This window comes from Dermacentor andersoni, chromosome 10 (genome assembly GCF_023375885.2).
Source record: "Dermacentor andersoni chromosome 10, qqDerAnde1_hic_scaffold, whole genome shotgun sequence".
NCBI lineage: Eukaryota > Metazoa > Arthropoda > Arachnida > Ixodida > Ixodidae > Dermacentor > Dermacentor andersoni.
In genome coordinates this window covers 119,144,538-119,164,514 of record NC_092823.1, presented here as the reverse complement: position 1 = coordinate 119,164,514, position 19,977 = coordinate 119,144,538, and the positions used below count along the sequence as shown (strand labels likewise).

At 44.9% G+C, this 19,977-nt stretch overlaps 1 protein-coding gene across 1 annotated transcript in view; it reads left to right on the top strand.

Moving 5' to 3' along the window:
* Positions 1-13,009, top strand: part of Setd3 (SET domain containing 3) — a 93,214-nt gene extending 80,205 nt beyond the window's left edge. The window contains exons 12-15 of the mRNA XM_050192318.2: positions 3,732-3,798; positions 5,158-5,243; positions 7,121-7,248; positions 12,014-13,009. Coding sequence (XP_050048275.1) covers positions 3,732-3,798; positions 5,158-5,243; positions 7,121-7,248; positions 12,014-12,154 — 422 coding nt within the window. The 3' untranslated portion in view covers positions 12,155-13,009. The remainder of the gene's footprint in view (positions 1-3,731; positions 3,799-5,157; positions 5,244-7,120; positions 7,249-12,013) is intronic.
* The last annotated feature ends 6,968 nt before the right edge of the window (positions 13,010-19,977 follow it).

The following is a 19,977-nucleotide window of genomic DNA, read 5'->3' as shown; positions in this document are numbered from 1 at the left end:
AAAAAGAAGCAGTGGGAAATTGCACGCTGAGAACACCGAAAAACATACAGTGCGACGCAACTCGAGAAATAATATTGAAACGCCCAAGAATAAAAAAAAAGCATTGAATCGTCGCGGCGGCACATCACAGTTCCCGTAGGTGTCGAAGTCTCTACAATGAAATTATTTTTGAACAGCTCTGATAGCGCCCACGCAACAATGGTTGCTTGTATACTGTCAGATGCTCATATTCTGCGGCCTAAAGCTCATGGCACGGTGCGAAAACGCGCACGCGGCGAAAGCGAAACAGTGCGCGGACATGCATGCAGACGCGCAGTCGGTCGCTGCGAATTTGTGCGATCGCTGCATTGGGGCTTCATTCTATTACGCTCCATTTAGTTATACAAACACTACAAGAACATATTTCACATAGTTTGCTCTCAACGTTTACCTACCTTTCACGCAAGAAGCCGGTTCGGGAGACTCCATCGCGGCGACCGCGCACAGTGGCGTTAATTCACTGTACGTATTCGGTAAAGAGATAGCGTCTGTAAACGATTCTGTGCTTTGAGTTTGCCCAAGATTATTATTTAGACAGTAAAAACCTTCTCTCGTTTCGAAAGTACTTACAGAAAGGTCCGGGAGAGCTCCCGCATGGTGTTTTGAATGAGCGCTGAAAGCAAAACGTATGAGGAGCGCGCCACGTGATCCCTCATACTATGCCAGCGAGGCGCTTCCGATAGATGGCGACTCCGTAACTCCTCGCCGCCAATAAGCCTCACGGCAGGACGAACGTTGCTTGTCGGTCGCAGCGAGCGCCCGAAAGGTCAGCCATGTTTTCACTTCGTGTTGTCGCTCTCCAATTTGCTATTCCTTTCTCTTTCGTTTACGGTACGAAAGCAAAAGAAAAAGATCTAAAGAAGAATAATGACCAAAGCAAAGAACGATCACGCGGTACGTAGCTATGGACAGCGGTCGTTCTCGTAAGTTTCCAGAAAGCCGATTGAGATTAGGCTTTACCGCTTCGCGTCTCTTTTTATGTTCTTATTTTGTTTTTGCGTCACGTGCTCCTTTTCTGTTTTCATAATAAACAATCTGAGAGAAGAACAGAAAAATTGAAAGTTAATCTGACCCGTGGAGCGTGTGCATGCAAAGTGGTTTCGAGGAGACGGGTGTCCATCGAAACTCCCTGTCGTGTGCGGTCAGCGCCTGTGCTATAGGCTTGAGAACCCGACACCGGCGAAATTGGCTCCCTAGTTGCGCAACGTGTTAGAAGAAATATGAGAGGGCATAAAGAAACAGGGATGGTGGCAGACGTAATGGTAGCTGTGGGTAGAGTAATGGAGCTGAGAAGCAAGGATGAAAGCCACAAGAACAACAACAGCAACTGCAAAACAGGAAATAACGGAAGGACCGAAGAGCCAAGCCTACTATGCCTATTACACCTGGCAGAACAGCAGCTTCTGGGGCCCTCCGTCTGCAATCTGTTTCAGCGGAGAGCTTGAGATTTTACCGAGTGCGCTGTTGCGAAATGCTTGAGGTGTCGGCTGGATATCGACACCGTAGGCGTTTAAGCCTTCTGGCGGGAATTTGATATTTGAAACTACTTTCAGTGCGGTCCGAACTGTGGAAAAAAGGGGCATATAAGAGAAATGAAGTAAAAGCAGGTTTCATTGCAGTCTGCCACAGCCTATTGAAGCCTACTCCCTCCCCCCCTTCTATTCAGATTTCCAGGCGTTTATACGGTGCATTCTAAATCGGCCTCTCAAATCGCAACTTTGTGAAGGATTGCGATGAATTATTCCACTACTGTTTGCGTGCTTTCTCAGCCACGCAATGTTCCGTAGGCGGGCTGTGCTGTTTTTATTGAGGCGTTTTATTTTTGTCTTTTTGTTCGTTCAATGGAACTCCCAGGCTGCGTAGTATGACCACTGCTTGAGGAGGGAGTACAGAAACTAGGCCTTACTACAAGTGTGAAGTACAATTCTGTGCGGTATCAACGAGTTAAAAATTGTTACATAACCAAAGGAGGTGGATATACGTATGCAGATACCCCTTCTACGCTATAAAATTGAATTTGAATTGCTAAAATGTTGCCGTTAAATGATTTGCCGCTTTGTGAAAGTTAACAGTTATAAGTTTGACAGTTCCAAGGCTGAAATTTGAATTTTTAGTGACCGTTGTGAGCAGCTGATGCCGGAGTGCTGCCGTATGTGGATATTTGGGAGATTTTAAGGGCAGTCACCCACGTGAAGCAACCGGTTTACGTTATTTAATGAATGGAGTCGCTCGGATACAGCTTCGATTTTTTGGGTATTTGAATGTGTGTGTTTGTGCGTGTGTGTGTGCGTGTGTGCGTGCGTGCGCGTGTGTGTGTGTGTGTTTGTGCGTGTGTGTGTGTGTGTTGGGCGTTGCTTGTAAAGAATTACGATTAGTGCAGAAACCATCGGACCAGAAGAGCATTCACAAAAAAGGGCTTGTCCATGGATCTTGAGAAAGCGATGTTCGTGAACACACTTTGAGCATGTTTCTGTTGTTATCGAAGGTTCGACATAGCTACGCCTTGTATGATGTAAAAAGTATTACTAGTAAGCTAGGGGCTGATAAATGTAGAGAGAACACAATGACGACCCGGGACTGGTGCGGAAACCTTCGTTTACAGTGTGCCGGTTAAAAGATTCACTTGTGCGCGCTTCTACATCTAGCCAAAGGACCGACATTTGGCGCTCTCAAATTGTCGTGCGCTTTGGTAACTGTTGCTGTGGTTTGGATAACCAAGGGCAGAATTCACAAAGCTTTTTTTTTTTTCGTAAGCCACCTTTGCCATTGACGGCTGCCTTCGCTTATGACAAGTCCAGCTTGAGGATTGGTTGGAATTTGCCCTCACGAAAAATATCCACCGTAAGAACTTTCTTTATGAATGAGGGCCCACCAGATGATTCCAAACGCAGCCTTGCTGATGCGCTTGTTTCGGTAATATTGACCTGACTTCGTCCCATAGTCCGAGTTTACTACGACGTGGCCCGTGTTTTGAGATGGTATTTGACGCAAAGTGCCAACGTCGTTGACATGGTTTGTGGCAATTTTTAATGGGTTTCTGTAGTTTTCCCGTCTTTCCGATGTAGACAGATTCGCAGTCTGCATACTAGAGCTTCCTAGCCTGCTCCCGAATATTTTCCTTCACCCTGCGGCGAGGTAGATAAGGCCTTGCCCACCATGCAGTTCCCATTGGGATTCGAACTCTTGGTCCTGCGGCAATGTGCAAATTTGTAATTGGTCGTGCTGGCCACTACGTTATCGCACACGTTTGGCGATGAACGATTTGCACTGGCTCATGCGCTCCATGGAATCGAAAGTATATTGGCGCTTGTGAGGTGTTTCCCGTGTCACAACAGGCGATACCGTACCAGGCTATTCCTGGTAGATGTTGGGTGCGTCGAAAAGAAGCAATTTTATTTGATGCTACAGCAGCAGCAACAACGACAACAGTAGCAAAATATGTTGCTGTGTGCGGTGAAAGTCTACTGCTGTCGCAGTGATTGATCAAAGGTGGAGAAATAGCTGAAATTACTTTTTCCTCTTCTACTTTTCTTCATTTCTCCCAGGTTGTAATAATTACCGCGTGCATTATTCTTGTCATGCTTTCGGGGAGCATGTTCGAGTCGGAAAGCTGTTCATCACCGTTCTATGCTAACAGCCTTTAATCGTTCAAGACAACTGTCTCCTTGTTCCTTTTTCTTTGTTTGTTCTAGGTGTGAGCAAGCAGGACCCGTTGTACGCCATCAAGGCGAAGCTTTGCGAAGATCATGACCTCACTCCGTACGTATATACTCTCAAAATGTCGACGTCTGTATTTCGTCGCCGTATTTCAAGTTGTCGCCAAGTGGGCTTACAACACCGCTAGATCATCATCATGAGCCGCGTCATTCACCGCGTAGCGATTCTGGTAAAGCGAGCAGTCCTGGTTTTCGAATTATGGGAGCGTGCTAAGCTCCAGTTGCACGGCATTGATTTGCGAGAAGTCAGCTGCTTCTCCGCTGGAATACGTAAGAGGCAACGACAATCGCAAAGTGCGGGATATGCAGCGTGTTAAAGGGGCACTACTGAGAGAACACACAGGGTAGAAATTGGAAGGTTGGCATGTGTAGAAGCTTGAGAGGAAGTTAAGGGCCACGAAATGAGCGACTAAATCAAAGATACTGGGCGTAGCATTAAGAGACCGGAAGACGGCAATGTGGATTAGACTTAGCACTATAGCAGCCGATGATTTGATTGACATTAAGGTAAAGATACGCAGTCCGAGTAGGTACGTAATGCATAGGGCTGATAAGCCGTGGTTATTTAGGGTTACAAAATGTCTACTAAGGAAAGGAAAGCGGAGATGGACGGCCGAGAAGTAGGTGACGTGATGAAATTACAAAATTTGCGGGCGTGAGAAAGGGGGAATCAGCAAGTGCAAGAAAGGCGCAACTGGAGATCGCTGGCAGAGGTCGCCGTCCTGCAGTGTACATTAATAGGCTCCGGCTGCTGATGAGGGCGATGAAAGTGAGACGTTTAATAAGTTGTGATAATAAATTACTTTTCTACAATAACAAGAAAAGTAAGCCTACTCATTCCATGAGAGAACGCTTGATAAGCCAAGAAAATAGGTTGCCTCGATCAGCTCCATCTGGGGTCCCAGTTTGAGCAGCCTGCAGGAAGTACGCAAGAGCGGAAGACGGGTCGCGACGCCTGCTTCATTTTCCCGCATTACCTCGCCGTGACGTCAATAATTTTCACAGCGCCGACTCAGGTCTAGTTTTTGTATCTGAAAGTTGACTGCACTGTGTTCTAAACTAGCCCGAGGCTGAAGTTTCAGAGTTTCGAGAACATTTACTGCACCGCAGCGGCATAAATACGAAAAAATAATTTGAAATATATGACGTCACACTGACGTGCCGTCGCTGTTCGGGCGCGAAATTTAAGGCATTGAAGTTCGGCGTTGATTTTCTTATCTGATAATCGATCTGTTACAACTAAATTAGATAAAGCGGAGTTTCTAAAGAAAGATGCTTTATGATACTAATGTGAGAATGTTCTTTGTTCTTAGTTTTTATATTTCGTGACAATAGTGCGTGCACCTACGTTCTTTTTGATATTAGAAATACGTGTTCGTTATTATTTGTGTTGTCTTAACAGAAGCGGAACCTTCGCACTCGTCGCCCGAGAGCGCCCGGTGTGTGAAGACCTCTCGACGTTCCTCAGGATCCTCGTGCTGAAGGACGGTAAGCGTTTTGCTCCGGGCTGCCCAGCGCACTGTAGCTACGGCAGTGCCGTGCGCGCTAGAGCGCTTCGAAAGTTCTTGGACTGTGCTTAAACGTAATAACCTTCGCAAAATACTAACTTACTGGAGACTTCAACTGCAGCACCAAAGCTGGTAGCTGCATCTTTATCTCTTCTCTCGAGAGAGTTCTATGGCCGTGTTATCAGGTTACATTGGTTTCGTAGAGAAAAAGAAAGGCTAAGTTAGATGAATATTGCGGATAAGGCGAATCAGTTCGACCGAATTCCGCAAGGTGGATGAAGGTTCATGAAACGGAAAAAATAGTGATCCACCCGAACAAAGGAAACCGGTAACCGCAGGACTTATTTGCCGTATTCAGTGTCCCTGTGCTACGAGGATGTCTATTGATTCGCCCCTCGAGCCGCTATCTGCTTGCCTCCTGGTTATCTCAGATGGTAGAGCGACCGCCTAGAAGAGACATTAGTCCAGGGGTGGACTCCCGGCCCAGGACGAATTTTCACTTAACTGCGAAGCTTTGTTTCTGAGAAACCCGCATGCGATTGCTTTGTAGCTTCGTGCTTTATTCGTATTGGATGAAAATTTTCTGTTTCACGAGTGAATACGTCCCTGCCAAAAATTTATACCCGCCATCGAGGACGTGGTCATTGCAATAATAGCTATTTTTCGTCTGCGATTTAAGCTTTGCTTCAAAAGGTGCCACCATCCTCGCTGCTCACGTTTACGTAACTCGTAACGTGGTATCCTGCAAAGGGCAATAATTTAGCTTACAGACTAAAACTCTCCAGATAATTTTAGCCTCTCCGTGAACATTTAGCATTTCCGTTATGCCGGAGGTACTGATGATGATTTATGATCTCTAATGTCATCTCCTTTAACTCATCTCCGCTAACTATATGTTAATTTGTCTCTTCTAAACTATCAATTAGGCTATCTCAATTTCACCTCGTGACGTCTTTCACGATTTCGTTCTGATCTTTTCCCTGCGGTTTTCACTAAGGGATAGAGATCTCCACCAGCAAATATGGATGTACTATACTTCTAAAACGTTATTGCATTGTCTGCGCATCATCCTCACACTTTTGCCAATGACACTATACTTCGTACCTGCAAGCAGTCCGAAGAAATTCTGTTTTGTGCTGAGGTACCAAGGTCATCTGTAAGTGATCGCTGCTCTCAATGGAGATTTCAATGTAAGGTTTTTCAATTAATATGCATTGAAGCAACAACATATGTGCGTGATGTTCTGGTTGCTTCAATGCCTACGCTACTGACTGTGTAAGCTTTGTGAAGAAATAGGCGAATCATTAGGATATAGTTTTAGCCTGTCCGTATGCATATTGCGCTTCACTGAATGCTGCCATGCTGATAACGTAGACGCAAGCAGCGGCACTGGTGGTGCCATCTCGTGATTTTAAGTTTAAGGAAAACGCATGGAAACTATTATGACAATGACCTCCAATTTGCTGCCAAACTTGTTGCGTAAAGGTGAGGGAAGCAACGTAATCAACATTTTGTCCCGTTTCTGTTGTTTTGCATCTGCGGGAGAACGTCATCTAACGCATGGCTTTTTTTTGTGTGTGTGGTGTAACAAATGACCATGAGATGTCGCTAGCAGCGCTGCTGGTGTCTGCCGCGTCTCTAGTGATCCTGTATTTCGCGAACTCCAGTGCGGATTGCCCGCCTTACTAAATCAAGGAGTTTAGCTGTTTGTGAGTGCCAGTGCACCTGCATCAGTTTTTGTAGGTTGTTATAGTTTGTTTGTCCTGCTAAGTAATCTGAACAAATAGTAAAAGAACATTACTGAATTGATTGAGTCATAGACAGTCACTTCTGCGGCACTGGCTCCTTCGATCGCAGCCTCTCAAGTGGCGACGTTCACTGACGAACACATTATGAGGGCGACCGACGACAACGCTCAGCAAGCGCTCAACTTCCTGATTGTCCGCATCCAGCTCCTGCTCAGGGCGTTCCCAAAGAGCGACCAGGTGAGTTGAATGCTCATGGTCACCCAAGTGGAGTCAAGTAGTTAGGTTACTTAAGGTTATATAAAGGAAGAGGAAAGAGAAACACTTAGAGTATTAAAATATTGTTTAAGAACTCCATTTTCGTTAATTTCGTGGTGATAGGTTGATTAATAGAAGAGAAAACGTGGGGTAAACTTCGATTCTCTTTATTTTTGTTTGTTTTAATTTTGCGCCGAAACCCCACCGCCGGCGTGTCAGCGTGACGTCACGGATTTCAAAACATCTCCTCGTGTTTGGGCCGTTGTGTCGCAATAGAAGTTCTGGCAGCTAGCTCAAGCTCATTCTTTGGCTCTTATAGAACGCCACTTTAGTTCATCTTTACCGATAAGGAATTACGTAGGCTTGAGCAGCCGCTGTGAAAATGTGTTATATCACGGGGAGCTGGGACGGGTCCTTCAACGCGCCGCACTTTTCATGGTAAGCCTCCTTTCACACTAAGAGGGCGTTTTTTTTCTTCTTTATCCGTTTTTGATATTGCAAAAGCATAATCTTATACTGCTGAAATATTTTAAAAATATAGTATGCTCCTTGAAAGATCATCTTCCTTAGAGGCTTCTGTTTAAGTACGTGCGAAAAAAATCGCTTGACTGCTCATTCGTTGAAGGGAATTTCTTAGGTTTCTTGTATTTAACAGAATAACCTGAAATGTGCCAACCGTAGCGAGCGAATTCTTTTTCTGTAGGCCAGCATTTTTTTTTTTAATTAACGTTGAAAATTTCAAATTAAAGAAAATGCAGAACTCTGAAGCTTGCCACTTTGTAGTTTAGTAGTAAAAAAAAGCCATATCACAGTTCTGTGAAACTGCACCGATTGTTAGATACAAAGAGGAAGAAAATTAATATATTAGGCACTAATGGGTAATATACGCCACAAAAATTATGTTTTCCCACTTTTGCAGAAAACCGCCGTAAGCCTTGCAACAATTTCACGCAATCTGCAAACTCGCATTTCACATTTATAGCCTTCGGATATTCTAACAGAGGCAGTTCGCAATATGGTGATGTTACTTCTTACAGAACCATGTTACTTCGATCAGAACCATGTTACTTCGATCACAACTATGCATTTGTAAACATCGCGCTTATATTATCTCAACGTACCAATTTTGGAAAAGCTGTCTTGAACCCCCGAAATGTCTAACGCAATATTTCGTTTGCAGCAGTTGACAAAATTAACTTTTATTTCTTAAATACAACAAATTTCGTGTAAACCCGTTTAGCGAGTGTCTGGTGAGAGCTTTTCTGCGTTTTGCAAGTAATTGAACAGAGAAATCTGAGTTAACGGAAGTAAACGTTCCTTAGAATTCCGTCCAGTTAAGCTTTAACGTTTATTCGTCTAAGTACAAATGCCGTCGCCGTTTTAACGTACTCTACGTAAAGTAGCGATATGTACGTATATGATTGTGTAACACGTAGTTGCTAATGACGTCACAATCCGCGCGTGTCTCGCTTATGCTTATCCATCGTGTAGAACTTCACAATTACCGCGTCGTAGGCTGGACTCGAACAGCCAGCGTAAAAATCATTCCGTTGCCTTTGCACTTTTGTCTACAGCGTGGTGGTCATAGTGCCACACACACGCGCACAACTACTCAGTTAACAATAACACGTTGGTCCACCTGGTATCGTTTTGAGAAATCCCAAACAATAATGGATAGGCAAGTACCTGCAAAATGATTCTCGTAACAGATTCCCGCAGTGCCGGGATTCTGCACATTTTTTTTTTTTTTTTACTACGCATACAGCAATCACATATGACAAATTATGTAGTTATCTCTCTGATGTGTTTTTTAACGCTATTCAGAGGGATTCTGCCTCGGAGGGGGCAGGCATATATAAAGTTAGCAACGTTCACAAGCTTGTTGAGGCCACTACACTATACGTTACGCTAAGGTTGAAGGAGTTCGAACTTCGAACGGACGAGGAATATCCCACGAGCTAAGAAATGGATCGAAGAGCATCGATATTGCGGTCGGCTCGGGTGCTGCTTTACTGCATCGCGTTGAAAAAGTAGAAAAAAAAGAACGAGAGCTGCTTTCTTCCCATGCGCCATAAACTACTCGGTGTAAGCTCTTCTCACTGGTACTCAGGCAACGCCTCCTATATAGCACAAGGCATGTGCACTCCTATCCATGACGTCATGCTAACTGGCCCGACTGCCCTAGAATCTAATCGGAGCGCTCCTAGGTAAGCCACGGTGATTTCAACGCCACCCCTTTCGTCATGCTGGGTTTGGCAATGGAAATTTCGGTTCTAGTAGCATGCCATGGTAAAGCAGAGCGTACATGCCTTATGCTAGTTACGAGGCGTCGACTGAGGCGGACAATGAAGAACACGTGGGCTGAGCATTATAGATGCTGTGAGTTTTGTGTTTTGGGTACATAGTTAGAGGAGAAAGAAACAAAAAGAAGAAAATCGTGTTGCGCCCTCAAGAGGTCCACCCTCGCTTACTCGGCTCTTTAGAATTTGGAATAAGCAATCAGAATGCAATCAGACACGGCCGCACACAGCATAGCTTTGTTGGCTCTACAAAACCAATCACATTGGCCAACTGGTTGCGAGGTTAAAGATTCCTTCAAAGTTGTTCTCAAGCCGATTCTTATTTTCATTCAAGTGGCAGCGCGCCCTTAGGGATTTCAGAAAACTTTATTCACAAACCGGTCGTTGGGAGCGGCCTGGTTTGGCGCGCTTTATTATTGATATTATTTCTTTATTTAAACTGTTGAAAAGAAGCGCCTTGGTTTGGGAGCGTGGACGTGTTTTGTGTCGCTTCCGTAGGAGGACACTGATGTTTCTGACTTGCAGAATCGATGTTTTCCTGTCACGTAGCTTCAACTAACGAGCCGGCGAGTGCAACGTCAGCAGTTGTCCGCGAATGCGTGGAATGCCTTAACAAGCCAGAATTTGCGAGAACCTCTCCCACAGTGAGCGTTAACAGCTGGTTTGCTAGGAAATCTGAGCCTTCCAAGTCAGAGCAAACGTTATTTACTTTTTCTTCTTGTTCTTGAATAATAAGCCGTAAGACACAATGGACGAGAAATATTTCGCGGGATGAACGTCATTGAAGCGAGTTACTGTCGTCGAATTGCAAAGAAAAAAAAAAAACAGCAATGTCGTTTAGAAAATTAAAGAAGGTAAATGCATGCTGCTACGGAAGTTATTAATGGGACCATTGTTGTCTATATATCTGTTCCATAAATACATTCTACGATCGGCCACCGCTGTGGGGACGTCCCTTTACCGCTGTGAGTGTCAGATATCAATCTCCGTGGTTTTTCAGCATATCTTTCCGACACTCAGACGGTGCTCTCACCTCGCCCTGTTTGCCGCGTTCTGTACATTTTGCAACACCGTGCATTTCCGCCCCCGCATCTTCACAATCACCTTTAACTGTATATCGTATGATTATGAGGACCCAGCATAACAAGAAGTAATTATTTTTTTCTCTTTATCTCTCTGTCGTGGCTATCGACTGCCACGGGTCGCTGGTACCACCTTGCGCTGCCCTGTATTAAGCATAGCATACATTAAGAATAGCCCGGCGTACTCTACGTATGTCAGAAATCACCATATATCTTGGCTAAGTGAGCGTCAAATGACAGCGCACATTATCAGTGAATTCGAATACTCACTATGTGAAAAGCGCAACGAAAACACTTGTGCACATCCTAAACACTGTAGGAATCGATGTTATACGAAACATTTTGCAGGTACCTGGCTGCCTAGCATTGTTTGGGGTTCCGCAGAGCAATGTCAGGTGGCCCGACGTGTTTTCTTTTTTTGTAAATTCTGTAGTTGTATGTATGGGCGGCGAGCGTACATTTCTTTTACGACAGTGGGGTGACAATGACCTCGTTGACGACGATAGCGTGGCGGCAACATCATGATTTCTACGCCGACCGTTCAGCCTGAGCTTACGACGTGGAAATTGTTGGCTTCTAGATTGGTAGCGTCCGAGCGTAAACGAAAGAAACACAGATGGCGATATCGTCAGCGACTATGCGTTGTACAATCGTGCGTACCTGTGCCTGTGCCATGTGATTTGTGTAAAACGACGATGACATTTGTACACCGGCGAAGAAATGTTAAAGCGCGATTAACCTTGGTAATCGTGAAGTCGGCACAACGTAGCACAATTTCTGCGTGGCGCGATACGAGGAAAGTACCCAGGAAAGTGGGCTGGTCTCGGAGATTGTGCAGGCAAGCGCGGTGCCCCGGAGCGCGACCTATCACAATGACAGAAGACGAAAAAGTCGCAATGCAGCGCACGGGCCAAGCGTTTCAAGATCTGGTTGGCTGGCTTTTGGAACCGTTGAATTACGTATGCGGCTATGAATGTTTTGGCCGTTATATAAATGGCTTGCGCATGTGTTTTTTATATTCGTTATAGATACCGTGAAAAAAAAAAGCGATCATTGTTTGAAGGGTAGAGAACAGGGTTGCTGTGCTCGACGGCAGAGGTACGAGTCTACTGTCGGTCACACATTATTTATTAAAGCGACGCGAGACAGGAACCTTCCTATCTAGCTACCTACCGCAAAGTGACGAATGAGAAAAAACGCCTTAAAAGAACCTCACTCGCAGGCAAGAACGAAGCACATGTAGAAATGCTATACCTAAGTCAGTGATTGTGAATTCGAAATAAACCAAATGATTGGCAAAGTTCACACGGGTGTATGCAGTGACATTCTGGACACGCCATTTAATTCTCCTTTGTATGTTTGCAGGAGTACCAGAACATCATCAACGACAAAGGATCTAATGCCCGGCTCAAGATGGCGTCTCAACTGAGATTGCTGGAGCGCAAGATCTTGACCGCCGTGCTCGAGACCCTTAACAACTGCGCAAAACAGCGCACCCAATCTTAAATGCTGATCTGCTTCTTCACTGAACCCGCGGTGTAAACACCGCAACCGCATCACATCGCGTCAACATAGTTTTTTTTTTAATCGCTGCAATTCTGCCGTTACTACAATACCATGTTCGCCACCTGTCAGTTTTACTGCGTGAACAATAGCTAAGCCACAGCAGGTGCATGAGCATCGCGGATTACCATGTGCGTGCAGATTTACGTGCTTCTTTGCCGAGATGCTAGGGCTAACGGTAGGGTGGTATACCGCTCCACGGTTAGCTGCGCGTGCCTTCCATAGCAAAGCGGCAGAGCTTGCATGCTTAATAGCTAAGCCACAATAGCTACATGCGCAGCGCGTATTAGCCGCCGCGTGCAAACTACCGCGAGCCATTGCCGAGGTTTACCGCTCTCTCTAAATGTAGAGCGGTATACCGCCCTAAAATTAGCGGTAGAGCGTTTTATAGCAGAGCGGTATACCTCAAATGCTGAAGCATTTGCTGTACCGCTCTACCGTTAGCAATACCGTCTCGGAAACTAAGCAAATAATTTTGCAAGTGCTTAAGCCGTACTGCGAAAGCACATCCGTTGTGAATTGGCTATTGTCGCGCGTTCTCACAGGTGGCGGAGATGGTATGGCAGTAAGGATAGAGCAGTAGCAGTACGCTTAAACTCTCAGATATGAGCGCAGGTTCAGCGTCAGATTCTGCAGCCTTTCAGCGTGGCGCTCTGAGCTTTTATCAAGGGCGTGTCGAAGTGCACGTTGCAGCCCACCGGAGGTGTCCCCCTGCTGTGCCTAAAAAAAGGAAAGAAAACTTCGTTTGCAAATGCCAGAACTCTTATTTATTTACTGAATAAAAGGGGTCAGAATGCAGTGTTGGCGATGCGATGTTCCTTGTATGAAGGCCCATCATCGTTGGCAATGGCGTTGTTACGCTCAGTGCATGGCTGCTGAGAAAGCTTGGAAAGGGGGAGGAGGGCGTGTCGTAGGAGTGAGACAGATCCGAGAGCGGTGTGACGCAAGAGTGGAGATATTCCGGGGGTACATTTTGAGAAAGACCACCAACTGGTCAAAACTAATCGTTTTCACTTCGACATCTTTCATAGGCTCCGTTTTGTTTGGAGACGTGAAATTTTATCATTGACTTTTAGAAAAAGTCTCGTAGTTACTTTAAGGGATTAATTGTTTGTCAAAATATTGACTATACTTAGTTGGTAAATGCAGGTAGTAACGGTAGCGGCAGTAACTTTACTATAAAAAGTAACCTTTACTAATGAGACTCATGAAAAGGTAACGACCCGCCTTGTAGGTCTAGTAGCTTCGGCGTTGGCGCTGCTGGGCTCTAGGGTGCGGGATAAAATCTGCGCCGCGGAAGCCGCATTTCGATGGGCACGAAATGCAAAAGCGGCAGCGTACCGTGCATTTGGTGCATGTTAAAGAACCCCGGGTGGTCAATATTAATCCAGATTTCTCCACTAGGACATGCCTCATAATCACATCTTGTATTGAGCACGTAAAACTCCAGAGTTCAGAGCAACTCGTAAAGGAACGGTTAACAACGGTAGCAAACTTGCGAAACAGCAGCGAAAGCACAAGTGTTCTTGCCCGTACCTTGAGGAAAGACGGCTAGTACTGGTGGGCCCCTGTGCGTTGAGATAAGTAATCAATCTACTGACATCTCTACAGCATACTGTCTGCACGTACGTGCGCGACGACGTAGCGCATAACTGTTAGTCTGATGTAATGAATGAACTATCGCTTATCTCTATTTTAGATAATATTGTCACGTATGGCAGAATAGACAACGACCAAGTCGACACAGTATAGTTACTAAACCTCCAACCACTTGCATGGATGACGTATCTTGCTAATTAAGTAGTTTGGCGCTTTTTGGCCAGAACTGGCCATCGCGCCATGAAAGCCCATTAATCATCAACTAGTAAAAAAAGATAGTAAGTGTGCGTGGGAGGTATAGTAACTGCCGTGCTTGCGTACTTCTATGTGCTTTTTTAGTGTTCACTCACTACACAAGCGTAAGCCGGTGTTGTCATTTGCGTCGTGTGGGACGGCTGAAAGCCGAACGTTGTCGTTTTAACTGTAGAACTGTTCCGTACACTGTCGCACAGCGGTTTTAACTGCTATAGCCTATGCATAAATCTTTATATTTCAGGTCAACCGGATTGTGGACTGTATGGCAAACCTTAAACGTATAGGAACGCTTAAATGTTAAGCGCTATGCCTCATGCTAAACTTCGACGAAGAAATGAGCGCTGTTGAACGAACCAGATAAGACTACAGACAGGAGCGCTGTTTCCATTGTTCTGTCTCCTGATGCGAGATCTGGTTGTGGCGTTAGCACATTTTCATCTTTTTTATTTTTCCTTGTCGCGAAACAAAAACAATAAGAAACCCTCCCCCTTTTTCTTTTTCTCGTGTTCGTCCGGTTTTTTTTTTACGATGCACTGTTCCTTCTTACAGAAATTGTGTCCTCACACATAGCTGCTGGATTCTTTTTGTGCAATCCCCTTCGGATTTTACTGCTTCACAGTGCAAGAAGGTAATGCGAAAACACAAAGCTTATATGTATGGTGCCGTTTTACCAACCACAGGGATGGCAGTGTTGAGTAACACCGCCGGCCTCGCAGGAGACTAGCGTAGAGAGAGCACAATTTATTCCCGCCCACTAGGCTTGAAATGCGCCAAAACAAGTCCGGTGGTTTACGCAAATATTTTACAATGATGGGCGCTTTGATGTTTCGGGGTTGCATTCCGTGTGACGCACACGAGCATGCCCCTTTATAGAGTTCCCACGCCAAGCGATCAGATAGTGCGAAGATTTGCCAATTCACATTGACGATTCACAGATCCCGCTCCTCTTCGTCGAGCGAAAACCGATACAGCCAAAATAGTTCACAACACGCATGTACACACACCGTGGCTGATAGTGCACGTCGCTTGTTTATGCGCCATACAGAAAATTTCGCATGCTCTAGTTACCGCTGCATCGAAAGGCTACGCAGTGGTTCCCCAACGCCCTTGCATGAACTGACGTCACGTAAATTTCGCGGAGAACGAGCTAAAACGCCTGCAAATTGTTCTGCACCACGCGACTGCCAACACGTTGAAGCAGCGCGGCCCCGGCTCGCACAAGCCAGAAAGGATGAAAGGCTCGACGTGCCCTTTCCTCCTCGCCCGATGAAAGCGTCTAGACAACTTTACTGGCGCACTGTGGGTGATGTACTTCAATTACCGATTTCACAGCCACAAAGTCTAATAGGCAGCTTTTAGTGGCAATGGCCATGTACCACAGAGATGTTATGTTCACCTTGGACCCTGTATCTTTACATGTTAACTTCTCAAGCAGAGATCAAGCAAGGAAAGTTCAGTGGCAATTTAGCGATGCCTGCGTGAAAAATGCGTAAGCAATACGTTGCACCTCGTTGCGGTTCCGTATTCGTGATTAAAACCGCCTTCGCCACTTTTTAAAATATTTGTTGAGGAGCTGTCTCTTGCAGTCCTGCCTCTTCGTGGAGCGAACTGTAACGGTGGTCCAAAACAGACCAATATATATATATATATATATATATATATATATATATATATATAGAGAGAGAGAGAGAGAGAGAGAGAGAGAGAGGGGAGGGGAGACGGGAACCGCGTGGTCTCGCTGTCCACGCCAGCAGGCCCTGTTTCCTGCCAGCCTCGCCTCGCGCCGCTGCTCGTGCGACCGTCGTCGTCTTCCACAGCTGGCTCCGATGTGGCTCATCATGCCAGCACTTGCTTGTAATATATATACACTCACGTAGGGGGCAGAAACCTGGAGGCTTACGAAAAGGGTTCTACTTAAACTGAGGACGACGCAACGAGCTATGCAAAGAAGAATGATGGGTGTAACGTTAAGGGAAAGAAAAGAGCAGATTGGGTGAGGGAAGAAACGCGAGTTAATGACATCTTAGTTGAAATAAAAAGAAATGGGCATTGGCAGGACATGAGGGAAGATAACCGATGGTCATTAAGGGTAACTGACTGGATTCCAAGGTAAGGGAATCCTAGCTGGGGGCGGCAGAAAGTTAAGTGGGTGGATGAGATTAGGAAGTTTGCAGGAACAACATGGCCACGATTAGTACATGACCGAGGTAGTTGAAGAAGTATGGGAGAGGCCTTTGCCCTGCAGTAGGCGTAACCAGGCTGATGATGATGATGATGATGATGATGATGATGATGATGATGATGATATATACATACACCTCTGCCACGTCACCGGTTTCTCGCATTTCACATACACCTTTAAAACGAAGCTTTCTTTGCCTCATCTCCCGATTTCCCGGGCGCTGCTGCTGTGGTCTGGCTCGCGTGTGCCGTTGGGTTTCTTGCAACACCACCAGATGGCGCTCGCCTCCACGCATCCCGGCAGGTGCCGCCGCGGCAGCGTTTCACAGTTTGTGCTTGTGGCACGGGCTGTGATAGCGTAAACATTGCAATCGTCCATAGCCTGAGGAGAGCGCTGGGAGCTGGGCTCTCAACAGCGTGCCGGAAACGTATGCAGAATGAACACGTAGGCAAGCATCAGTAATTTTGCCCCAAAGCGTGCACTCAGCGTCGAGGACACCGAGGCCCGAAGGACGCGTTGCGCGGTGCAGGAGCGTCTTCGCTACGCACCGAAACGTGGTGCAGACCGCGAATGTATGTATGCAATGTGTACGCACAGTTATACAAATAATCGAATTACGTACAGTCCCATAATTCAGGTAAAGTTTGACACTTCTGCTACCTCAATCAAAGCAGATAGCATACAAAGGTTCGCTTACATCTATTCTCACAGTCCGATGTCAATGAAGCTTTTTCCCTCATGTTTGCAGACTTGCTGGACGTTTGGAGGTTTGCTTGGCGTTTTCAGACACCTATTCAGACTTGCTTGACGTTTTCAGATTTGCCAGAAGTTCTCAGATTTGCTAGAAGTTAGCAAACTTTCTTGTGTTCAGATTTGCTTGACGTTTGCAGACTTGCTTGATGTTTTCAGACTTGTTTGAAGTTTGCAGACTTGCCTGAAGTTTTCCGACTTGCTTGAATTTCTTTTTTCTTTAATACTCCTAATGCTCAGGAATGGAATAAGCTTTACTAAACGTCTTCAATCCGTGTTCGAGAGCTCCTATATTTATGTACGGCACCTTGAATTCCCTCAGTTGCCTTAGTTTGTGGCTGCAGAAACGCACAGCGGTGTCTGGGAGACCGTGGTTAAATTACACCGTTCCTTAATACCCGTGGCGTCGACCCCTAAAACCTGTTTTTAATCCTCCTTATGTCATATTTCTGGCGCAACAGCCTCGTTTTCCCTGCCGGTAAGTCCGGCTTTCATCTGTACCTGCGTATCTGTACAGCGGGTTGTTTAGGCTTCTGCGTACGATCGACCAAATCCTGATCGTTTCGCAATGGGAAAAGACGAGCTACCGTGTTTTCGAGGTTATAGCTGGTACCCTGTGGAGCGCTTCGATGCATGATGACCAGTGAGATATATGGTAACCAGCGCCTGCATAAGTACGTGTGCAATATTGCTGCTCTCAACTTCTCCAAAAGTCAACTTTGTGACATCGCAAGTATACGTTGCTAAGTTGTCCGGTTTCGTCCAGTAAACCACGAGCTTCTTTTCAAATTATGCAAAAGTTTTCAAATTGACTGTGACACATAGCACATTTCTTATCCTTGAATAAGTTTGCTGAAAGAAAGAAAGATTACTTCCATAATAAATCCAAATTCTTAATTGAATAACTAGCAATTAAAATTTCTACGGATTAGCTTGCGGCATGTAGTGTAATTTACGAATTATAATCGGTCAATTTGCCAGGCACATTCATTTCGAACGAATTCTATGGATGACGCTAGCTTCGAGATGTACGCCGTCAAAATGGCGGTATATATGCACTGTTGTTCCGCTTAGTTTTTTTTGTTTTTTTTTTGCCAAAACACTGTTGTATGCATCAAATCAGAAAAACAAGTGGAACGTCAGTGTATTTCGCCGCACACTTGGGAAATGAATATCGGGAAACTGGTGTCATCCTCAGAGTTCGCTCCAAGTAGCTCACCGGCTGAAGTTCACAAAATGGCTGTTGTGCTGCGCTGCTGAGCTCGATATCGTGGGTACGCTCCCGACCACAGGAGTCCACTACGAGGGTGTGAAATGCAGAAAAGCACTTTTGCACATTATTTAGGTGCACTTTAAAGAAAGACAGGCGTTGAAAGTTAATCCGTGGTCCCCTGCTACGGCGTGCGTCATAATCAGATCGTGGTTTTGGCACGTAGAACTCCAGAATTCTTTTGTAATTTCTAGAGTGCAATATGGGCTTTAATGTAACCTAGCAAATACCTAATCAATAAAATTTCTTTAGTTGAGTATGCATTTAAATGTATGGTGTATGTAATATCCGCCTCGAACATGGACTATATTTAAAAATTCTGTATATTCCAAAACAACTATTATTTCGCCTAGATTTCCCCAGCACAAGTGCTTTTGTGCATTCTGCGTACAGTCGAAGTACTTTAGATTAGTTTTCGCTGTGTTCTTCGGAAAAATGCAATCACGGTTTTTTGTGCGATATGCTTCGAAATTCAGCATATGCGATAACGCTTGGTAAGCACTGGTTTTGGTATTGGGTAGGCAGTAACGTGTCTGTGTTGTAAAAAAAAAAAAAGACTGTTCTTCAGTACGATGGAGGAGTGATGTACTTGTAAATCGAAGAAGTATTTCTTCAACCGTTAGCTGTTCAAGCCATATAATTCGCAAGTTTATCGAGCCCGTATGCTATCCAACTTGCTTACTTATGATATAAATAGAATGCCGAAAGGCTAACTGCACTAGTCCGTGCCAAACAATTATTTTTGCTAGTGCAGGTGATAGTGCAGTTGGTAATTTCCTGTCATCATGCTTTACTAAGTGTACGCATGTTATCAACATAATCAAAGCCCTACAATTCCATCAACTCTGTTGTAATAGGGATTTTTGTTGATGTAAAGAAATGTGTTGAGATTTAAAGAACCAAATCAATGGAGTACATTTCAGGTAGTATTCTAGGTCATATGCAAGCACGTACATTTTTCGTTCATTTTTGAAATCTATTAATTGATTATTAACTGTCGTCACGTTAGAGCATTAACAAACACGTGATGATATTACCTTGCGCCTGAGAAACACATCAATTTAAGATATATGTAGTAATAAATTTAACATTTCTGTATTAAACAACCTTATCAATTCGTATGTTTTAGGAACTAGCAATTAACAGACTCCTTTAGATTACGCTTAAATACTTGTACGTAATTTAATGTTTTATTTGTTGTGGCTTATAATTTAATATTAAATGAAGGAATAGTGTGCTGTCTGAATTCTGCCTTAAATTGCTACTACCCAGCTCATTGCTTTTAAGATCATCATAAAAATAATTCCAAAGCGCTGAGAACATTGCAGAACCTCTCTGCCACATTCCAAACGCGACAAGTGTTTGCCTAACGGCAGACATCTTGTACGGCTTGTAGAACGGATAATTCGGTATAAGATCCCGTATTACTGTGCGGATCGGGTGGGATTCAGGCCCCTAGTGCGCTTTCGTTATGGAAACGTCCGGAACGTAGGAATGTTTGCTTTCTTTGAAGTATTCTTGTTTTAAGCCTAACGCTATCTTTTTCACCCAGGCCTCTGCGGAGGCATCTTGCAAGAAATTTTGTTTCTTCTCCACATCCAATTATGTCACTTCGAACTGGGCATGCGGATGTCTGGGAAGTTCGAAAACGTCCGATCGAGCTAGGATATGTGCAAGCGATTGAGCAATTATTCGCACCTGTGTATGGGA